Source organism: Trematomus bernacchii, unplaced genomic scaffold (assembly GCF_902827165.1).
Source record: "Trematomus bernacchii unplaced genomic scaffold, fTreBer1.1, whole genome shotgun sequence".
Classification (NCBI taxonomy): domain Eukaryota; kingdom Metazoa; phylum Chordata; class Actinopteri; order Perciformes; family Nototheniidae; genus Trematomus; species Trematomus bernacchii.
In genome coordinates this window covers 20,411,739-20,434,068 of record NW_022987973.1, presented here as the reverse complement: position 1 = coordinate 20,434,068, position 22,330 = coordinate 20,411,739, and the positions used below count along the sequence as shown (strand labels likewise).

At 43.0% G+C, this 22,330-nt stretch overlaps 1 protein-coding gene across 2 annotated transcripts in view; it reads left to right on the top strand.

Moving 5' to 3' along the window:
• mpped2a (metallophosphoesterase domain containing 2a) overlaps positions 1 to 22,330 on the top strand; it is a 52,968-nt gene that overhangs the window by 23,307 nt on the left and 7,331 nt on the right. For both annotated transcript variants that reach the window (XM_034116726.1, XM_034116727.1), the window contains exon 4: positions 1,809 to 2,034. In XM_034116726.1, coding sequence (XP_033972617.1) covers positions 1,809 to 2,034 — 226 coding nt within the window. The remainder of the gene's footprint in view (positions 1 to 1,808; positions 2,035 to 22,330) is intronic.

The following is a 22,330-nucleotide window of genomic DNA, read 5'->3' as shown; positions in this document are numbered from 1 at the left end:
AGCCAGCGTATCCTGATTGAATTTATATTCTATTCTATTTCTTTTATCTTTATTTCCAATTGCGAACTTCACCGCTGCAGAATTGAGCAGTTCATGAGTTTACATCTGTTCTCTCACTTTCTGGCATGACTCAAAAAGCTTTTTTATTCAACGTTATATTGGATTCTTCATTCAACATATTATTCAATATGCCCTCCTGGCATGCATCATAACCTTTTGCTATTACTAGGCAGAGCAATACGTAACAGAGCGAAAGGGGATATCTAATGTTTCTGAGACGAATACTTTCCTGTCAGTTAAACTCCATTTGTAGGAGGGTAGGGACATCTATTCTGTTAATGCAGTAGTCTGTACAATATCCGTGAATTGTTCTTACAAATATTTCATCTGGTAAACCTTTGCTAAATGCCAGCTATATATATTTTTGTTCAAGTTCGAATTCCCTCTTTTGAGTATTGACTACTTGTGTTGTATTATTTCATGATCAACAAAAAATATGAGTTGAAAAACAAGCATTTATCAGGTGAGAAAACTGATTTATTTTTGTTTCAACTTTTTTACAATTTGCTGATATTTTGTAGCTATTAATAGATAGAATAGATCCTCTAGAAAGGAATCTGATTAATCAAACTATACACAGTAATAAAGCCTGTAGATGACCTATACAGAACATTCAGGCAATGCAAAAAAAGAAAGTAACAAAATCCACTGAAAGCGTAAAAAATAGAATAAAGGAGAGGGGAACAAATCTTTAAAAATAATGGAGGGGTGATGAAGGCCAGAGCTTCGAGTGCTCAATCTGCTGGAATAAAGTAGTACGTCTGTTTCTTGATGGCGAAGGGGAACCGGGACAAATCACCAGACAGCAGAGCGAAAAGGGCACAGCCGAAATTGAAAGATGAGGGGATGAGAATTGTAATAGATGTTCTTCTCTATTTAGTTCAGGTTCATGCTTCCTGCAGCCGCCCGGTGTCTGCGGTGGTCTGCAGGGGTCAAGCAGAGCCGTCAGCTGTGCTGTAACCTCTGACTGTCTGAGTGAGGTTTCACTACAGTCCTGATCTGTGCTCTGGGTTAGATATACAGGGAGCTCCTGAGGAGGGTGTATGCTCCATGTACAAAATACCAGGACAGCCAAGTGGAACAGTACCAGCCCTTTGTGATTTTATGAAGTACTCCTCTGCTTAAAGGAGGACAGAGCTGCACAATCTGCAGTGTGCTATGAATCAGTTTCAATCTTTAATAATCAATATTCTGCAGATTTAGTGAACGCTCAATAATATCCATACTTAGTTCACAACAAGCAGTATGAAAAACATGGAGAAATGTCGATTCAGAAATACTTTTATCAAGCAACACATTTGTATTATGTTATCAAACCAATGTTTTCAGGAATGGGATATCACTGTATAAATGTATTGGTGCAGTTTCTGATAAATCACAGACAACAATCATCTTCATTCTTAAAATATTGCAACCATAATAAAAAGGCAAAAGACTACATTTGTTTTGGATGGTAGTCAATATTTACAAATGTGTTGGTTAAATATTGTTATACAGGGCTTCGTGATACAGAGTTCTGTCTCTTCAGTCAGCTTGTGCACAGAAATGTAATTATTTCCTATTGGTGAAGCGATTTTCTTTTCTTTTTCCTGATATGTTTAAATTCACCTGAACAGCAAATGGTTGTTTCAGGTAAGAGGTATATTAAGCAAATGTCAGCGCTGTGGAAATTCTTGCCATAACATGTGGATAAATATGTGGATTTGAGACTCCAGCTCACACCCCTCTCCCTCTCTGATCTCCCTCAGGTGGCCTCCCGTACGAGTTCAAGGTGGTGATCGCCGGCAACCACGAGCTGACCTTTGATAAGGACTTTATGGCCGAGCTGGTCAAGCAGGATTACTACCGATTCCCCTCCGTATCCAAACTCAAACCCGAGGACTTTGACGATGTGCAGACGCTCCTCTCAAACTGTGTGTACCTGCACGACTCGGACGTCACCATAAAGGGATTCCGGATATACGGGGCGCCCTGGTAAGAGCAGCAACCTTCCTTTTTATGCCCTCCATTTAAAAATGCTCTCATTACTTTCTGCTTTTCATTCCCGCCGAGTCGTATTTCTGTGCCGTTGTGTTGCGGATCCCCGAGGTGAAGGTGTGCCTCTGTCAGTGTCTGGCTGCCTTCCAGCTGCCCTCGCTGCAGTAACTCTGCACTCGGCTCTCAAAGAGGGGCCCTTCTTACACGCAGGGTGCTGCTCCCAGCTCGCACATTTCTTTATGAGCTCGGGACCTTCGCCTGCTCCCCGGGCTTACGTTACACCTGTGTTTTGACGCGAGGTTAAGTGATACGCGTGGTACTGGGACACCCTGTCAATAGGCTCTCAGGTGTGGAGAGTGAAGAGCAGGATGTTTGGTGGGGGGGGATGTTTGGTGGGGGGACGGTGTAAGCTGCATGTATTCAACAGACAGAAGCAGGCGGGAGTGTGAAGTGTTTTTGCAGAGAAAGAGCTTGTAGTCACGATTGAAGAAAGCTCCTCAGATCACAGCTGCGTTCACTAATGTTCGGTCAAAATGTCATTCTCTATAATGCTTATAATGCTAGAGAACGGTACTCAGTGTTAATGAATATATACTGTATATATATATATATACTAATACTGAATACATTTGGATTGATAAAATAAGACAGAGAAATCACCTTGAATATTGAGAATCTGGGTTTAGTTAATGAATAACCGATGAAAACATTCCTTGGTTGTTGCAGCCCTTCATGAAATTGCTCACGTATTCTGAACAATATATATAGAATGATATATATATATAATGAAATACAAAGCATCTCCTCAAATCAGTGAAGCAAACATTTGCATTTAATGATTAATCTAGAGCAATTTAATTTTCTCTTTATGCCTATCTAATCTATTCATTGACTCATTTCAGCATCATTTCTCTGCAGTAGAAAGTATCCAAGACTGGCGCTGATGATTTGCCCTCTCTTTGCTCGATTCTCCAGCTTTAGTCCAGTGAAAGAATCCCTGTAGTTCAGTGTGACCTGTTGTGACCGTACAGTATTTGGAGAGTCTCTCAGTGTGCCCTCTGCCCTCCTGCTCTGCAGCTGTGTGTTCTGTAGTGTGACCGGTGGAGTGTGTCACTTCCTGTCCGGCTGTGACTCCCTCTGCTCTCTGTGTACACTGGTTCCCTCACAAGTCAGCTCCAGACCTAAAATAAGTATTTAGGTCACACCTTCATCCTCCCAGTGACTATCATTAGCAGGTCTGCAGCCGGGCTTCAGGAGTAGCAGAGGACAGCGACCCGGCATTCAGACATCACAGCAGCAGGAAGGAGAGATTACTTATTGTGTCCTCCATACTTCCTGCTTTCCATCCCTCTGTTTGAAAGAGGAAGGATGCTGCCCCCCTCTCCCTGGTGGGTGTTTAGTGTGAGGGCTGGTAAATATCTGTTGTGACAGCTTGGGGTCTCGTGAGAGGCGGAGAGGACAGCTTGGGTGCCCCCTTCCCCCCCACAATGCCTCCTCAGCTTCCTCACCTCCTTCACACCCATATGCCATGGTGGCCCGAGGTCTGGCCTGCTGGTCCAGTGTGAGGTCTCACTTAGCCCTGCAGTGACCCCTCACTTCATCAACAGCCCAGCAGCTCGCCGCCTGGGTGGCCGAGCTCCTCGGAGCCCCTCAGCGCTCTGCTGCTGCAGGACGCGCCGCGACAGCATCACTCAGGAAATGTAGCGTGTAACTACCAGCTGATAAACGCTGCAGTGGCCTCCTCTGCTGCTGCTGCTGTCCCTCCACACAGGAGGCAGGGAGCTGGCCTACATGGCTTTGAAACAAGACCTTTACCTTGGTCCTTTCTATGACAGCCTTGACCCAGTAAAGGTGCAGCACTTCAGAGCAAATAGATCCTGCGAGAGCCAGCAGAAAGACACAATAGTTTTAGGTGATCAAACAAGTATAAGAAAACACAACTTTAATATTCTGTCCACACCTCCTCTTATATCACGCTAAGAATATAAATTGTGTCTTGCATAACATACCAACTGGACTAATTAGTCAGTTTACTTGTGCCTCCATAACAGGAAGGACTATGACATTTTCTCTCGGGCATCATAGGAAGCAGCAGCAGGTTACAGCTGTGCACAAGATGGAGGAAACATCCCGCTCTGATTGACTGATAAGCAACTTCACACCCTTCACCCATCACTGCTCCAGCCATTCTTTTCTTATCAATCCATCATTTAAATGTCTGTTTTTAAAGGTCTTCTGCTGCAGCGCCTTTCAAACATAATCCATGTTTTATTTGCAGCAGGTTTTCTGTACAGCATATGGCCATTCACAGCAAAACATTTTTAAATAGGACTGAGGAACAGTTAATTCAGTACAATTCGATTGGACACATCTGTGTCTGCTGTCCTTGCATCAGGCCTAAAGAAGCACACACAAATTAAGTTTTAGATCAAATCAGTGAAAATCTGCTCTTTCCCACGCTGATAGTTCCAACATTGTGTCTTCTGAAACAGAGGAAGTAAAGCCTGTTCTTTACTCCACTCTTCAGGGACTGAAGCTCTCTCACACACATAGCTTTTTGGTTACTTAAATACGTGTCCAACAAGTTGCCTCAGTTAATTAATCTCACCAGAGAGTCTGAAAAACTCTATAAATCTGAGTGTTGAGCGGAAAATTGCCCCAGATGTTGTAAATCTTACACGGTAGAATTTATTGCTGGGGGAAACATTTAGAGTTGATATTAATAGGAAATCAGCTGACTTTAGGATAGTGATAAGAACTAGATATTTTAAATTACTTCTTTTATTATGATCATGTCAAAAGTTGATGTGTTGATCATGTTCTTGTCTTTCTGTCTTTTTCAACTATCTTGTAAAAAGTGTTGATGTGCAAACAGTCTGCTCTGATTCAGAGGAGTAGTTTCTTCAGAAATCAGGTACTGAAACATGAACATAAACATCCTTCATACATTAAGCAGTAGGAAATATCTTAACATCTTATATCAAATAAGATGATTATTTTTCCAATAAATCATTTTCAAAATTACAATTCTCACCAGTTCTCCAAGGTGATGTCGCCTTATTGTTTGTTTTGTCTCCCCAACACTCTGAATATGAAGGAGTTGTCTCCCTAACACTCTGAATATGAAGGAGTTGTCTCCCTAACACTCTGAATATGAAGGAGATTTGGTTTGAAATGAAACGGATCAAATACAGAAACAGCAGCAAATCATCACAATTGAGTGAAACCAGCTTTATTCAAAATATTTGCTTTAAAAAAATGGGTTTCTGTACAACTATGTCCTGAAGGACGAACCCATTTTGTTAGAGATAATCATTTTCCAATCTTTTCTTTATTGAACAAATCTACCTTTTATAATCCTGTTAGCGGACTCTATACATTTTGAATAGAACTCTCTTCTGACCCTTTTCACTTCTGCTTGGAGTGAAAGCAGTGTAGCATGAAAGACACACAACACACACCGTTTAATGACAGATGCTTAACAGACCGAATACCTAAACCTCCTCTTCTCACACACACACACACACACACACACACACACACACACACACACACACACACACACACACACACACACACACACACACACACACACACACACACTCTGTGCAAAGATTTCAGGCTTCTGCACCTTGTCAGTCAAGCCTCTCTTGAGCTGAAGGTTTTATTCACGTCGTTAACTCTTTCTGCTCCAGGCAACACCATTTTGGAGGAAAGTAAAACTCTTGAGTCCTTTTCTCTGAACTTGAAACCCATTTAATGTATTTATTAATCTTCTTTTTAATCTTCCGTCTTTGATCCACTGCTTTAATGCAAGATGTGAATTTCAGTTTTTTGCCCTTTTGTAAATGCTAAAAAGTTGAGTGGCGTTCCAGTGGATCAGTACAGCGTGTGCAAAACACGTCGGGTCTAAAAGTTTAGCTGTTTTTAAAAAGTGTGACCAGGTCTCTACACATTATACACTCTACACACTAAATGGGAATGTATGGTATTGTATCAATATCGTTTTTATTATATATTCCTAACAAATTGTTGGTTGGAAATAATAATTCTTACACATTAGAGCTTGAACTAATATAGTGTATGCTTTTGAGTGTTTTTTTTCTTTGCCATAGCGCTGTTCCCAAACACGATACAGACTGCGTGTTTTGTTATGTCTTTGTTCACACGCAACTATAGCAAAGCATCCATATTCACGGAGATGATTGTAAGATATTGGAAAACTTGGCACCAGTTTTCAATACCCATCCCTAACACTAAGGCAGAATAACTAATTAGCCATCCCAAATATTCTAAAAAATGTGCCCTGTCTAACTTTGTTCTGCTTATTTTTCTTTTCATTCATTGTAAACCAAGTAAGATTTGATATTGGCTTTCAATATCACACTAAACATGCAGGCCTAAAGACATCATTTTCAGTTATGCCAATCTGGAATGAGCATCGGTCTTTATTTCATAGACTAAATTACAAATCAATTCAAATAAATCATGGAAATTAATCATCAAATAATCTCACACACAGACATCAATAATAGAGGGAGTGACCGGTCAGGCGGCTCACAGATATCAGAGGAATCCTGCTGGTGTTGCCGTCTCCGATAAGCTCTGCTGACTGAAACGGAACAGAGCAGTGGGAGCAGAGAGGAAAGGCGGTCTGTGGGGATTAACACGTTTTGTGATTCTTGACTTGACCGTAACTTAACTCCCTGGTCCAAGGTCAAACTGTTGCTGCTGCCTCCCCTGATCCTCCCTGCTCTCCTCTCTTTTCCTCTGCGGCGTCCACTGGGGAGTCTCTTCCTTCTCCTCCCTTCTTCTTGCTTCCTTTCGTGTCATATGAACTCTTAATTCTGCTTTGAGATTCTCTCCTATTCCATTGACTCAATACTATTCTCCTTGCTCCTCATTTCCGGTCATATTTGTATTCTTCTCCTCTTCTCTTTCCTCACAGTAATCACTTTTGTTCCTGTTAGCAAATGAAATGACAATCAATGTTTGGTTGGTCCGTTTAATAGCAAATCAGTCCGCTGGCTTGCCTTTGTGTGCATGTATGGGTGTATTTGTGTGTGTGCATTCCCGAGGCGGCAGATTAAATCCAACTGCCCTCATTTGACTCTCTGAAACTCACCCCAAGGGAAACCTGGAGGGCCAAATGCAGATTTGTCATTTGCAGATTTTAGTTTTATTCATGTATTCCTTTCTCACTGTAAAGGTCAGCTGTGTGTGCATGTGAGCGAGCGTGTGTGTGAGATGGAGAGGAAGCGAGAGGGAGCTAAGCACAGCGGTGGTGTATGAATATCAGGCAGAAATCTGTGAGGTTTGTTTTCCTCTGGAATAATGTCCCCTCCTCCATCTATTCGTCTCTCTGTCTTCACTTCGTGGCCAAAAGTACATGATGGTTTACTTCTGGGAAAAATAATACAAAAAGATTCACATGTTTAAACACTCTTTTCTCTTGTCGGACAATAACTAATTGTGTCCTTGTTATAAACTACATAACAAAACAGATTAAAATCCAAGGTTTTAACTTTATTTGGACGTATTGATGTGATTCCTCACATCTCCACAGCGAACTGTAACGTTTCTGTCTAGTCAGCGCTGTAAATGAACGTTTGTATAAGCTCCTTCATCTCTAACTGGAAATAACAAATATTCAAAGAACTGATGCACACTTCCATTCAAAGAGTTACCTTTCCTTGAAAATCAGGCCACAGGTCTACTCACCTTTTAAGATTATTTTAAATTATTTTAAAGGTTTTTCTCTCTGTTGAAATTGTTGGTTTTTCTCTTTTTTTAAATATAGTTGCTGAAGGCCAAATCATTATGTGAATAATCTTTATTTGTAAAAGATAACTAATATATTCACATCATTGTATTTATTATGTTTATACAGCTATAAGTGAAAGAGAACACACAAGCATAGTGAATGTTGTGTTGTGTCTGTGTGAGATCTGACATTAGTGTCGGCTGCTTTTAGCTTAATCACCCCTAACTTAAGTCACCTCTTTGCCGGCGCCATCCGCTGTCAGTTTGTGTTGGCAGTCTGCCCACCAGACACACACACACACACACACACACACACACACACACACACACACACACACACACTCACACTCTGAGTGAGACAAACTGTTTTCTCTCTCATAGTGGGAGCACATGGCAGCGTTACCTCGATGAGGCAATGGGTCCTGACAAATGTCCGTCACCAAGAAGTCAAGGGCTTATTTCAATCTGCAGAAAGTTAAAGTAAAGTCAATCTTTCTGAGCTTCTGAAATGCCAACTATGGTTGGAAAAAAAACATGTAGTGGATAAAAATAGTTTGTATTTGCCACCCAAGACAAATGCCTTTATTTCCTGCAGGGATATTTGTATTTATTCATTAAAATCCAGTGTTGGATGTACAATTGTAATAGACAGAGATTATTATTTAGTGCTATAGAAAAACACTGTCAGCGCCTAATTCCCTCTGAAATTCTGGCAGACGGTAATTGTTTGTCTTAAATATTGATTCAGGAGTTATGTAGATAAGAAATAACATTACAGTTTTGTAGCTGAATCAATATTTATTTCTTTATCCCTTGCGGACGTTTACAAGGTTTAACAAGCTTTGGTTCCAAAGGAAACAAAAATAAAGAATGGTTGTCGAGCTACAAAAAAAATCCTTTTTATTTTTACATTATGGGAAATGAAATGTTTTCAATCAGTCGACAGCCGTGTCACATTAATTACAGCAATGTTTCAAGATTAATGAGATAATGATTTATTGATGTTAAAATGTGACACCTTTACTTAATGGAGCATAAAATAGAGATCGTCAAGCATCTGTTACCGTGGCCGGATCATTGTGGACGTGTGTGTGTGTGTGTGTGTGTGTGTGTGTGTGTGTGTGTGTGTGTGTGTGTGTGTGTGTGTGTGTGTGTGTGTGTGTGTGTGTGTGTGTGTGTGTGTGTGTGTGTGTGTGGTGTGTGTGTGTGTGTGTGTGTGTGTGTGTGTGTGTGTGTGTGTGTGTGTGTGTGTGTGTGTGTGTGTGTGTGTGTGTGTGTGTGTGTGTGTGTGTGTGTGTGATGTGTGTGTGTGTGTGTGTGTGTGTGTGTGTGTGTGTGTGTGTGTGTGTGTGTGTGTGTGTGTGTGTGTGTGTGTGTGTGTGTGTGTGTGTGTGTGTGTGTGTGTGTGTGTGTGTGTGTGTGTGTGTGTGTGTTGGCCCTGCTTGCTGCACCCATGGGTGCTGCTGCGGCTGCAGGTGGGCGCTCAGGTTGAAGATGCGGGATGTTCAGACTGTTTGGAGCCTCCTGCAGCTGCTGATGAAGGCTCGAAGGAGGAGGTGTGCGTTGGCGGTTTTGTTCTCGCAGGCTGTCAAGGTCTGCAGGTGTAGCATGCGTGTGTTGATTGTGTATGTGCGTGTAGCATTTTTCAGTGTGTGTCGAAGGATTGAATGAGAGGGTTAAGTGATGGATTTGTCATCGCACTCTCGCTCTGCAGTATGTCGACCCTGCTAAATGACACACACACACACACACACACACACACACACACACACACACACAGAAACAGTCACACACACAGACAGAGAGACAGTCACATATGCACACACATACACAGTCACACAACAAGCACGTTTTGAGAAAGAAAGAATCCAACAAACGCTGTACGTCTTAACAAAGGTGTGTTCATACAAATGGATTAAATGTTTCACATCTCCCTTGACTCCTCCTTCCCCCCCGTCGCCTCCCACCCCAAGGTGAGCCCCCAATGTGTCAGAGGGAGAGTGATGGCTCCTCGTCGTCGTTTAATAAAGCTCTCCTCCGCGGCCTGGTGTGCATCAGTCACCGGCCGGGCAGCCAGAGGTCTGCCTCACGACGGGTCGCAGCTCCATCACACTCTGTCAGGCCTGGAAAAGGCTGACACAGCCAAAAGATCCAGGCCACAACACGAGACTCTCTGGAAAAAAGTCATTTAGTCTGGTGTTCACATTTGCTCTTTTTTTTTTAAATGCAGCCCTTGTCCAGTGTTAGTTTGGTCGATGTGTCTTTCTCGTGACGCAGAAGGAGTGAATCCATTCGTCATGACTTCTGACAGTGTGGAATCAGATCACTCCGTTTGAAGGCTTGCTGTGTTTGCAAGCCTTCAAGAAACAGTCCTTTTAGTATAATGTCCAGATTATTTTCTTACAGAGGAAAACTTAAAGAAACTCCCAGCAGTAAGAAAACGTCCTTTGCTTTGTTGCACTCTATTTCCAATCCCTTTTTCCTAATTATTATTTTTTTTACACAAACAAGGACTTTGTGGACATTTTCTTGACACCTTTGATCCAATAGTAGAATTATATAAATATAATAATAACATCATTTAGTTTGTCATCAACATCTCAGGATTTTTGACTGTTGATTTATAGTTTAGATTGGAACCTTCTTTTGAGGCCATTTGTCTGCTTGGCTTGTACAAATCCTCTCTGTAGTTAATTTGACATCCTGCTCTGCTTGTCTCTGTGTTGGTCTTTAGTCTGAATCAGCAACAGTCTCCTGTGAGGGTTTCCCACCTTTCTGTGTGATGTGAGCCAAAAACTGAGCGCTCAGAGACTGATGGAGAGAGACAGCTGTGTTCAGACGCGGGTTTGTTTCTGCTCTCTAGATGTGTAGCAGAGGGTTGGCTGCTCTGAGGTCAGATCGGTGTTTGTCCCTGACAGTGTGGACAGACTGTGGTTACAATACACATAAGGCCCCCGGCTGGGAGGTAATCACTCCTGTGGCTTTGCGCTTGTGTATGTGTGTGTGTGTGTGTGTGTATGTATGAGTGTGTGTGATAGGCTCAGTTGGCGCTCTGCGATTCCCTTTGATGGGGACACATGGAGACAGACATAAAGAGCTGTCTCTCTTCTTATTCTACATGTGTGACGAAACCTACAGAAACTAATGGATAAAAAGCTGCTTGAGTGCATCTTTTTCTTTGTCTGTTGTGAGGTAAATGTATAGATCTGGCTCTCTCTTTTCACCTAATGTGGCTTCTATCTTTTATCTTGAAGCTCGCAATTTTTTTCTTCAAGTATGAGACACATCCATCCATCCCCAGCGAGACACTTAACGCCAGACTAAAAGGAAATGCAACCCACCTTCAGCTATTTTTGGTTCCAGCGTGAAAGTGTAGACGTGTTTCTTGCTAGGATATTCAGATTTAAGCTCCAAGTCTTTTGTCTTTTTTATGAGCTTTCACAGAAATGAGGTGTTCTGCAAGATTTTAGCTGCATATTGTGCAAACATACTTTTGGTACCTACAAAAAGAGCTGTCATGTTTATTATTCTTTTATCAGATAAGCAGATTTATATATTTTCTGCAAGAATCTTGTTTTTACATAATGTGTAGTACAAGAGATTTTGGCTTCTTTTATAACAAATGATTAAATAAGATCATATTTTTCTCAAATCATACCCGGCCCCAAATAACAAGAACAAGATTTTAGGTGTCTTTTTTTCTATTTACTAATTTCTACTTCCTAAATGGTATTCTCTATATTGATGCTGATACAAAAGCCCCGCTAGGGATGGTTGTTTCCCATTTTCAAAATCATCACATCTGTTACAATACATTGCAATTGTGTAATCAGTGTGTCAGTTTGTATTTGTTTGGTCCATATCAAATAAACCACAAGAAAAGAGCGGCAGTGCAGATTGTTTGGAGTGAGCATGTAACCCCAATCAACTCCTGGACGCGACCTCAAAGCGTGAGTGTTTCTAGGCAGCGGGAAAGAGAGGTGGATGCTGACATCTGACAGCCAGCAGTTCCTCGTGTTCAGAAGGCTGAGCAGCACAGAAACAGACTGAAAACGCTGCAGATAAGGCTGCAGTGACCAGGCTGTTGACTCCCCTCCTCTGCAGTGTCTGACCTCCTGACGTGCTGCTATAACCCTGGCTGTAAACAAGAGACCTCTGAGTCCATGTGACTCTGGTTAACTTGTACTTGACCAAATACAACAAGGGACTCTTTACTCTATGGGTGAGACCTTTTTCCTTTTTTTTTCATCATGATGAATGGCTTTCTTCAGCGCTTCTGATCCCTCAGCCAGCACCAGCTTTTTTTCTTAACAGGAAAACACACGAGGTCCGGTTCCACTTTGCTTTAAAAGAATGGACAGTCAAAGGTCAACAGCACGCTTTTGTTTCGGTGAACAGACCATTGGATCATTCATACGAGGGTTATACAGCAAAGTTACCTTACTATTTATTTGTCTCGTGACTTGTCTGGCCTTCCGATGCCGGCCTTGCACCCTTGCAGCGAGGTCCTCGCTCTTTCATTGCGCTGAAAGGGCTCTGAAGTGCAAGCTTCCTATATGCTGAAAAGCCTTTCCTCTTCCTCCCCTCCCTCATTCCTACTTTTCTATTCGGCCTCTATTCTTCTCATTCAGTGGATAAATGTGTGCAGGCGAGTGTTTTTTCTTCACGGAGAGAAGAGGTAGAGGAAGAAAAGAAGTAGCAGAGACCAGTGGGGGAGGAGGACAGGTTAAGGAGGGGAGGCTGTCGGTGGTGGCTGCTTGCCTTTCAGCCTGTTTCACATTGGCTGGCTACCTGCTTGCGGTTGCGTGGTGACCTTTGACCCGGGGGCTGGCGGGCTTCAGTGGCAGCGTCAGCTTTAATTAGAGAGCCACACGACTCGACGCTCTGCAGAGCCTCTGATCCTCCACTGCAAACGCTCAGACTCAGGGCACAGGGGACGACAGATGCATGTAATGACAGACACACAGGGTGAGATCATCTAGTTCCCACAGAGAGTAACACAATATATCAATGTCGGTTCTGATCTTCAATTCTGGTTTCAGTCGGGGTCTTTGTCCAAGAAACCAAATGATGTTGGATAAGAAACACAAGAAACCATTAGCTCCTAGATAGACTATAAGGTTAATATCTGCTTTTTGTTTTTATAATTTTTTTTTAGCCTTTACTGAAATAAATATACCAGGAAGACTGACAGAAAATCACCCACAAGGAAATATTTCCTCTGCGTGTCAATGCTGTTGGTTTCCTCCAGCGGCTGTAAAGTCGGCCTTCAAAGTGCGCTACATTTCCAAGAGGATTAGATTAAACAAAGTGTTTGCTCGCTCCTTAAAACGTTTGTGTTTTCTCCGGCAGGACTGTGTGGCAGTGGGGGGGGGGGGTTGTAAAGAGAATAATCAGTCCCATTAAGGCATAATGAAGGCATTGGTGGGCGGTTTGAGCCTGTGGGACCAGTCTGCTGTTTGTGGTTGCAACGTGAATTCACGCAGTGTTTATTTGTGTGTGTGCATGTTAAACCCCCACCTTGTCTCCACATTAAATCTTCCCCCCCTACGTCAGGAAGTCTGTGTTTTGAGATGGGTAAAATCAATGTTTGTCTGCTGAAGCACCTGATGAAACGGGTTTAGAGAGACAAGTGGAGTATAAATACAGACAAAGAGAAGAAATAATAACCAAAACAGAAAATAATCTGCCTGTATCATAAACTTATTTATTTATGTTTCCCTTTTAGCTTATACAAGTTCCTCTGGTCTTCCGGTCTTGTCATTTCAGTAAAATCCTTATAAAAAGCCCTAATTAGTTTTCCCATTGTGTGCCTTTGTCTATCATTGTGACCTCTAGTCTAGGTTAGCTTGGTGACTTTGGTTTGTTTACAGTGGAAGAGGAATCACCAGCCGTTCAGCCGGAGCAGAGATCAGCTTCCTCTCTCTAGCTTCGCCCACCAAGGTGAAACTGGCAGAACTGGCCTCACAGCAGGAGCTCTGTGCAGCAGCTACAGCTCTCACAGATGGAAGAACGACAATTGTGAAGGGTGTAGATTTTCAAGAACATTTGTTTCACACTAGAATATTTCTAAAGGTTTGTTTTGAATTAAACTGTTTGCCGGTCAAATAATGAAGTCGGAGGAAGACTGGTGGAATCCTTTTAATTAAACCCGGAAAGGTTTGTTGTCAAGAAATTGTACTGAGATGTGAGAGAGGGAGAATAAGCAAGGGAGGAAAAGAAAGCCGGTGTGAGGAATACAGCGGGGGATTAAAGACAGTGAGCGAGTGTTACAGACCCCTGGCCAGTTTGCTGCTGTAATGAACATTAGGGCTGCGGCATAAATTTAATGACCTGTGAAACAAACAGCGTGGCTGAGACCGGTGCCTCTGAATGCTAAGTGGATCTATTATTAATACCAGCTCAGAATGCCACTGTGTAAACACACTGTCAGACTCTTTCCCCTATGAGGCCCGTTAAACACACAGCGGCAGGGTGTTGGCGGTGCACCGCAGCTCTCTGAAACAGGGTCACGTTTTCCCTTGTACCTGCACAATTAATGGCACGTCGCCTGTTAACAGCCTACCTGCACTAACTAACAAGAAATGAATAGCATTGCAGCTAATGGCTGTGCAGGTTAGTCACCTTGATAAGGAATACTCTAGTGATGGGGTAGGAGAGCAAGCGGTAATAAATAGGTTCCAAGTTTCTGAAAATTGAACAGGCAAATGAGTACAAATGAGTTGCAGGTTGCTGTTTTCAGTTGCCTTACGTCTCGCCTAAACTTCCTATTTGAAGATACAGTATGTCCACGTTGTTTGGCGACATTACTTTTGTCATCACTAATAACGTGTTTCTTTAATTGAAATACATTTACATAAATTGTCTGTTATGATAATTTCCATGTTCGTATTTTGTGCCTCTACTGTGACATGTCTCCATGCTTTAACGTTCAAAAAGCTCTTTATTGTTCTCATACTGCCTGCCTAGCACCTCTTTTCACCCTGTGTCTGAAACCAAAGCCCAGTCTGCTCTGATTGGTTAGCTGGCCGGCTCTGTTATGATTGTCAACCAATTAGAGATGTCCCGCCCGTTAGTCTATCATGTACAATGTGTTGGAGCTCTAGCCAATAGAAGCCCGACTGTTGCATAGTGAGATTACTATGTTACTGAAGTAAACAAAGGAGTCCACTGGAGGTGTTTCAGGCAGGGTGGGAGAGGACTTTGGGATTTTAGCCTTTGCAGACCATGTACATGCCCAAGAACCTATATAACTCCCTAGAGGAAAGGGAAAACCCCTAAAAGCATAATAGTGTCTCTTGGCAGTGAGGGAGTAGTAGGTATATTGGAAGGTAGGAGCTCTGAGTATGATTAGGAGCAATGCAGATTTAATCAAACGATTCAGCACAGCAGGGAGCACAGGGGGGACTTGAAGAGCCCAGAGCTAAGCAGATGCCTGCGACATGAGGACGGATACATGACACGAGGAGGCTCCTTGAGGCTATAAAATGCAATCACAATCCCCTGGATTGGTGCCCAAGATGGCTCAGCAACAAGCCGGAGAGTGAGGGCGAACTGTCAGCAGACGGTCCCCTGCTCCGGTCCTGAACCCCACCTCAGGCTACCTGCTCAGTCCAGAGATAAGATTCTAGAGTCTCCATCATTATCAACACTTTGGTCTTGGTTACAACCGGGGCGCATGTATGTCTCTGACATCTGAATCTTCCCATCTGTTTGTTTTTTTCTTTGCTGTGTTTGTCGTGGTATGTATGAGTGTGTACACCGGCAGATCCTGGACCCAGCAGGACTCAGTCTTGTTTTCCATCCCATGCGGTGTCTCACGCTATGAGATGATAAATATTTGAAAAGCAGAGGAAGCCCTGTGTCCCCAGCTGCTGTGGCCTGAGGTGTAGCAGCTCTGCATTAGCTGCACCTTTTACCTCACTATGTAACAGCCAGCACCTTTTACCACGCTGGCTCTTTTTCTTTCTTTCTACCTACACATAGATGTCAGCTCAAAGTGTACCTGACTGTCTTGGCCATTATTCTCTGCAGAGTTCAGTGTGAAGGGTCACCATCGTAAGTGCAGGCGCAGCCGAAGCTTGGATGAATAAGTAATACCATCAGTGACAAAAAGTCTGGATACAGCAGGAGAGATGCTAAGTGCTGGAAGGTCTTTGATAGAAAGGAAAGAAGTGCAAGCTCCACTGTGTTTTATGGCAAGTTTTAAAAGGAAGAAATATTAATAATTTTAAATGGAGTTGAATCAGACTATATAAGGTGTTGTTTTTTGCAGTTTAGTTATCCTCTAAAAGCAGTCCACACTTGAAGCTTGGTCCTCTGTAAACAGTCTACAGACTAATAGAAAGTGTGGACACCCCTGTCCACGTGTACTCTGGGACTTTGCTGCATGGTTTGAGATGGATAGTTCCAGTGAAAGGAGCCACAGCGCACATTGACAGTTTGGGGAAGGCCATTTGATCTTTTAACACAACAATGTCACTCTGTGCAAAACCAACTCCATCAAGAAATAGTTTGAGTTTGCTTCAGAGGAAGGACTGGTCTGCACAGAGCCCTGACCTCCGCCCCATTCAACATGTTTTGGATGAACTAAAACTAGTCAGACAGTATCACCTCATCACTTGGTGTTATCGTGGCTGAGTGGGAGAAAGTTTCCTGCAGCCAAGGTAAATAGATTATAGAGAGGCTTCCCAGGAGAGTGTACGCTGCTGTAGCATCAAATGAGATTTTCAAGACTGTTTGCAGAAACTGTTCATATGTTTTGTTGCAAACCGACAACTGACCTAAAGAATAACCTTGTGTTTGTAGCCCTTGAGGTAGAGCAGCGTATTGAAGAAGTTGATGAACGTGCATCATTTTTGCACTTGGGTTGTGCCAACAGGTTTAAATGCATTTATAATGAGTCACTTTTGATAAGAGTTTCAGTTAAATGATTGTAAAAGATCACATATCAAATATAGCTGGCGTGTTCTGGGTCCATAAACATTATCTTTTACCTCGCTGCCTTCATTTTTTTAATTACCTAAACTTGAACTTCATAGTTTAGTTTGGCTAATTTCAGACATTTTATAACGACAACATAATGCAATTTGACAATTCAAGATCACCTTCCTTGAAACAGACGACAACATTTAAGGACATAGGAGGCATGATAAAAAGTTGATTTAAATAAATGGATCATGAGATTTTACAGTGTAGGACTAGGTCATGGATTAAACATTCACCACAGCTGGAACTGTTTTTCCCAGTATTCTCTTTTTCCCAGTGTTCTACACACAAACGCTCTCACACACACTTCAGTTTCTCCCACTCCGTCTCCCACCGCACTCTGTGGCCCGTGAGGGAGATGTGGATTGTCTGTAGCGAGCCATCAATCACGGCGGCAACGACAGCTCTATAAACAGAAGGGCAGCCTACCGACTGGCTGCTGCTCGCCGGTGATAGCATTCACATCGTCCTGCAGCACTTCCCTTCCTTCCGGCTGACCTCTGCACAGCTTCAGCGGCAAGGACGACACTCTGCTTATCTCTACTCGCTGGATTTAGATACCCGATGTGGGTGGTAGGAACCCCCAGGTGTCTGCAGGGCTGAAGTGTCGTAAATAAAAAACGTGGGCAAACTAGGACCTCCATTCAGTGATCAGGCAAACAACCAACAATGGATGCAAAAGTCAGTTTATATTTAGGACATTTATTTTAAGGAATATGCCAAATGAATGGCAAAAGGGCATGATCTTTTAGACAGATTGATATCTGTAGATCTGCGACTGAAATTATTTTTCCACCATTCTCCCCTAAAACAACTGCATTTAAATTAACTTTTAGTGTGTTTTTATGGTTTATATTTTATGGGTACTTCTGTCCAACTCCTGAGTCTGACAGGCTGCCCGTTTCAGCCTTGTGTGTTTTTGTTTTGTCTGTATTCCGGCTCTGTGTATACAAACCCATGAGGTTGACAATGCCAGTTTGTGTGCTTTCCTGTGCCTATTGTTGCCACTGCGTCTCCGTGCCCCGGTGAGCATCCACTCGTTGTAAGGTCCACACAATAACCGCGAACAGAGTGCCATGTATCTGCACTGGATCGACCCCCTGGCTCTTCCTGTTGCCTTTAACACCTCGTCCTCCCCCCTTGACCTTTGACTTCTCCAGCAAATACTGGTCGGTCTGTCATGTCAGGACAAGGCAGGTTGTGCTCCCGGCTTTTTGACAGCAATATGTGCAGGGTGTCCGCGGGGTCTTAAAAAGTATTAAAAGTTGATAAATCAATTTAGCGAAAATGAAGCCTATTAAAAGGCATTTTCCAAGGTATTACATTTTGTAGCTTGTTTTCAATAAGTATATAAATTGTCCAAAGAGGTTGTATTCTACAGTTTGCCTGAATGTAATCATTGCGTAGGTGTGTAGGGTGATTCTGTGTAGTTTATTTATGGCATCCCGTTGGATTTGACGTCATCTGAACAGGACATCGCACGCTCACTGCTTGATAGCGCGCGGAGGTCCGTTTACGCCGGTTGTTAAACAACATCGTTATGGGGAAATGCAAGTTTGCGTCCAAATGGTTGGAAGATAAGGAGGAAGAACAATCAATACTGTATATAGTAAATGTGAGGTAAAGTGTGTCGCCAAGGTAACCGGTTAAAACTCAAAGTGGTGATGAGGTCTTAAAATGTATGGAAAGGGTCTTAAAAAGGTATTACATTTGACCTCAGGATTCCTGCATATACCCTGATGTGAGAAGCTGCTGCTTTCTTTCTACTACTATTCCTCAGAAGGAGAGTTGTTCCACAGTTACAAATACTAAAAAGATCAATCATCTGCATCTGACTGTCAAGAAAAGCCCATTGTGTAAGCCAGGGCACCTTTAATGTACTCTTTAATGTCTGTTAAATAGAATTAGGAAATATGAAATTTAAGATATAGGGTGTAATAATTATAACTTCAAAAGGTCTCTCATATCAAAGGTTAGCTTGATCAATCCCTTCATGATGACATGTTGGCCATAGACATTCATTACACATCAGAGAATCTTGTAAATAAAAAGATGGACAATAGAGTGAGGTAATGTAATGATGAAGGTGATGCAATATGCTCTATTTAAGAAAATAAAAAAACTCACCATCCTTAAAGTTATAGATGTGGATGTCAACAACCAGTTTATGCAGGTTTTGAATGTATGTAAATTAGGATTTGTTAAAATGCTTTAATGTTTGCATCGACAACACCAGATATGCATGTAACGGGTCACATGTGTGGCAGACAGGACATGGGGCTTAAAAGTGCAGGTCGAAGCTACATCAGCAGAGACCATAACCTGAACCTCCGACTGAACTGTTGGCTGTGTATCCATAGCGTTTTTGGATCATCAACAGTGGCAACACCAGCACATTTCTGAAAGATCAGAGAGTTTCAACCAGCAGTACACACACAACATGCTCCCTCCTCATTGGGAACAATTGAAATGGTTGCAGAAGAAGATTGTGTGGAATACAAAAAACAATATCTCTGATTCTTTCTAACCAATGTTTGATTTCTTTAACTGTCCAACAATGTTAGTGCAGGGGAGGGAGGCTAGCATGGAACAGCAGGTTCACCTTCGATAACACAAACACAGAGTAGGAAAGAGGAATAATAGAAAATGTATTGAAGAGTGGATGATTTTGGTGTTTCACAATCCGGCTTAACAAGATTTGAAGTCTGAATGTCCCAACTTCTTATGTCTCCCTTTGTTCAAAGAATGTCAATATGAGTTTTTTCTCCTCTGGTAAAATTCAGTTCAAGTCTATAGAGCCGCAGACCTTCAGCATTCGGCCTGAATGCAAAGGCCAAATCACACAATAGTCCTTTTTTAAATAATTTTGTTTCATCTCCTTTCTGCTCCCAGTATTGTATGTCATAAATGAAAGTTTGAAATGTTCAAGCTTTTTCAATTAACTTGCAGACCTGGAGCTGCAGTCTTTGTGCTCAGACAGAAAGGGTTCAGCTTTGAAACGGCCTGAAAGACACACCTGTGTAATGGAGTGCGTTCTTTCGATTCACCTTCAACTTTCCCCGTTTGAAACCCGTAGGAAAAGGTTTCCGCCCCGGTCCTTGGAGCAGAGCTGGGAAATGAAACCTTGTCCAGCATTTATTGTCACTGAGGAAAGCTCACTTATTTCCCAGAGATATTATCCTCAGCCCTGCCTCCCTTCACTCCCCCTTCCCCTATTCCACCCTTCCCCCTCTTACATTGTTCCCCAGGATCAAGTTCACAGAGGTCGAGGCTGGAGCAGGGTAATGGGACCCTTGTCCCTGTGTCTCAGGGCAGGTTGAATGGGCTGCGGCCCCTGCCCCCATACAGGTTCTCAGAAAAGCCCCCCCCTCGTTATTACTTTGGTCTCCAGTTTCTTCAGACATGCCCAGCTTCCTGACAGTCCATATCCACATTTCAAAGTATTTGTGTTCCATGTTGGACATGTGGATACATCCGTGTTCCCATAACACTCCTCCCAAACCCCACCTGCCACATCCACAGCTCTGCACCTGCATGTCTTGAATGTCTTTGGGAAATAGTTGTGTAGTATGAAGGGTGTTTATTTCAAAGCAGTTTCTGACAAATCAGAACGAATACCAGGAAAAACCCAAAACAATTCAGGAGTTCTTCTCCACCACCTGTGGTTCTTGCTAATTTTGTGACGGAGTCATGTGTTTTATCTCAGTAACAAAGTGTTCCCAAGGCAGCATTTTTAGTTTTAATCACTTTTGTGAGACCTTATTCACTAGTATCCTATTTTGACCAACTTGGTGCAGCCTACATGTATATAACGCTGCACGTTTACTAAATGGTGTCAGACCGGAGCCCTGTAAAGCAAATGTAACCTGGTGCAATGGCGTCATCCCTTGAGGGGGTAAATGTTATTGGGTTTAAATTGTTTTTACACTCTGTCAATATTAATTGTTGCACTTTTACTACCTCCAGCTTTTACTCCACGTTTTTATCCTTAGCTTTTAAATGTGAATTGGGCACGTATTGAATTGTATGCATGCTTTATACATCTCATTTATCCACGGCACAAATGAAGTTCCTCAAGGAAAATAAAGTAAATTGAATTAAGTCACACTTCCAGACGAGCAGTTTCAGTTTCTGTAGTTTTTGATTGCTTTGATGTTTGTGCTGATCCGGAGAGAGTATGAGTGTGTGTTGAAGGGAGAGGGGGATGTAAGAGGATGTCTTGTAGATGTAATGAGGGCAGGGGATACACTCTGACCATCTCTTCTCTCATTTGATTTCCTGCTACAATGTTGGGCTCTTGCCCTTTTCTTCTCTCTTCCTCTCACTCCTCTCTCTGTGCTGCTCTCAGACCTGCATGTAGTGATGGCTGGAAGCTGCCGGCCCAGTTGTGTGTGCTGCGGAGCGTCTGCTGGCTGATGCAGCGGTTGTTTTACATTAGGGCCTGTAGGTCAAACTGCAGCTGGCTGTATCTCAGCGTGGAGAGACACCCTGGGGAGAAAGAGTGTGTGAATGTGTGTGTAAGTGTGTGAGTTTGAACCAACTCGTCCCTGTGGTTGTAGCCTTTCCTAAGCGGGCCAAGTCCGGTTGCTAACCCTTAGCGCCTCTGCGTTTGGCAGCATGTCTGCAGCGAGATTAATCCATTGCACACTCCATCAGTCACTAGGCACAGGTTATTAGTGCTGGAGCACACAAACACACACACACACACACACACTCCTACATACACGGCCCCTTCACCCTTGTGACTTCGCCTTCTACCTCGTCCCCAAAGTTTGCAAAGGTGGCCTTGGTGTTGAGAGGCCATTTGTCAAAACCCAGCCAGAGTCTCCACTTGGCTCCTTTTAATAAGGCTAGCTGTGCTGTGGGATTACACAAACACACACACACACACACACACACACACACACACACACACACACACACACACACACATATACACACACACACACACAGTACATGCACTGCATGCTTTGCACATACTCATACAGCTCTGAGTGTCAGGTGGTGCGTCCCGCGGGGCTTATAAAAGTCCCATTAACATGGCCCTCCTCATTGGTTCTGACAGGTTGATCAATTAGACCCCTCCCCCCGCTGACCCCGGGGCCGCTCTGACTCAGAGGTCAGACAGGATGGATCGCTGGACCTGTACACACACTCTCTCAACTCTTCTTCTCTTCTCCCTCTCTCTGCTGTTATCTCTGGGCTGGTCACGGTAGGGCTTGTTCCTGATATCCCAGGGTGCAACTGTTCTGTGGCTTTTAGATGAAGGTTCATACTCTACCTGAGACATGCTTCGATCTTATCGCTGCTGTCAACACGACCAAAACACAGACACAGCGCTCCGTCTCGCCGTGCAGGGACATGTATCTGTGTGCATGTGTGTGTTGTACTTCTTTGGATTTAAACACATTTCCTCGATAATTTGTTTTTTTTGGGGGGGGGGGGGGGGGGGGGTTTCACTTGTAAACAGGAAGTTTTTAGGCTGCAGAAATGAATACAGTCAGGATCTTTACAGCGGTAATGGTACAAACAGTCAGACAGT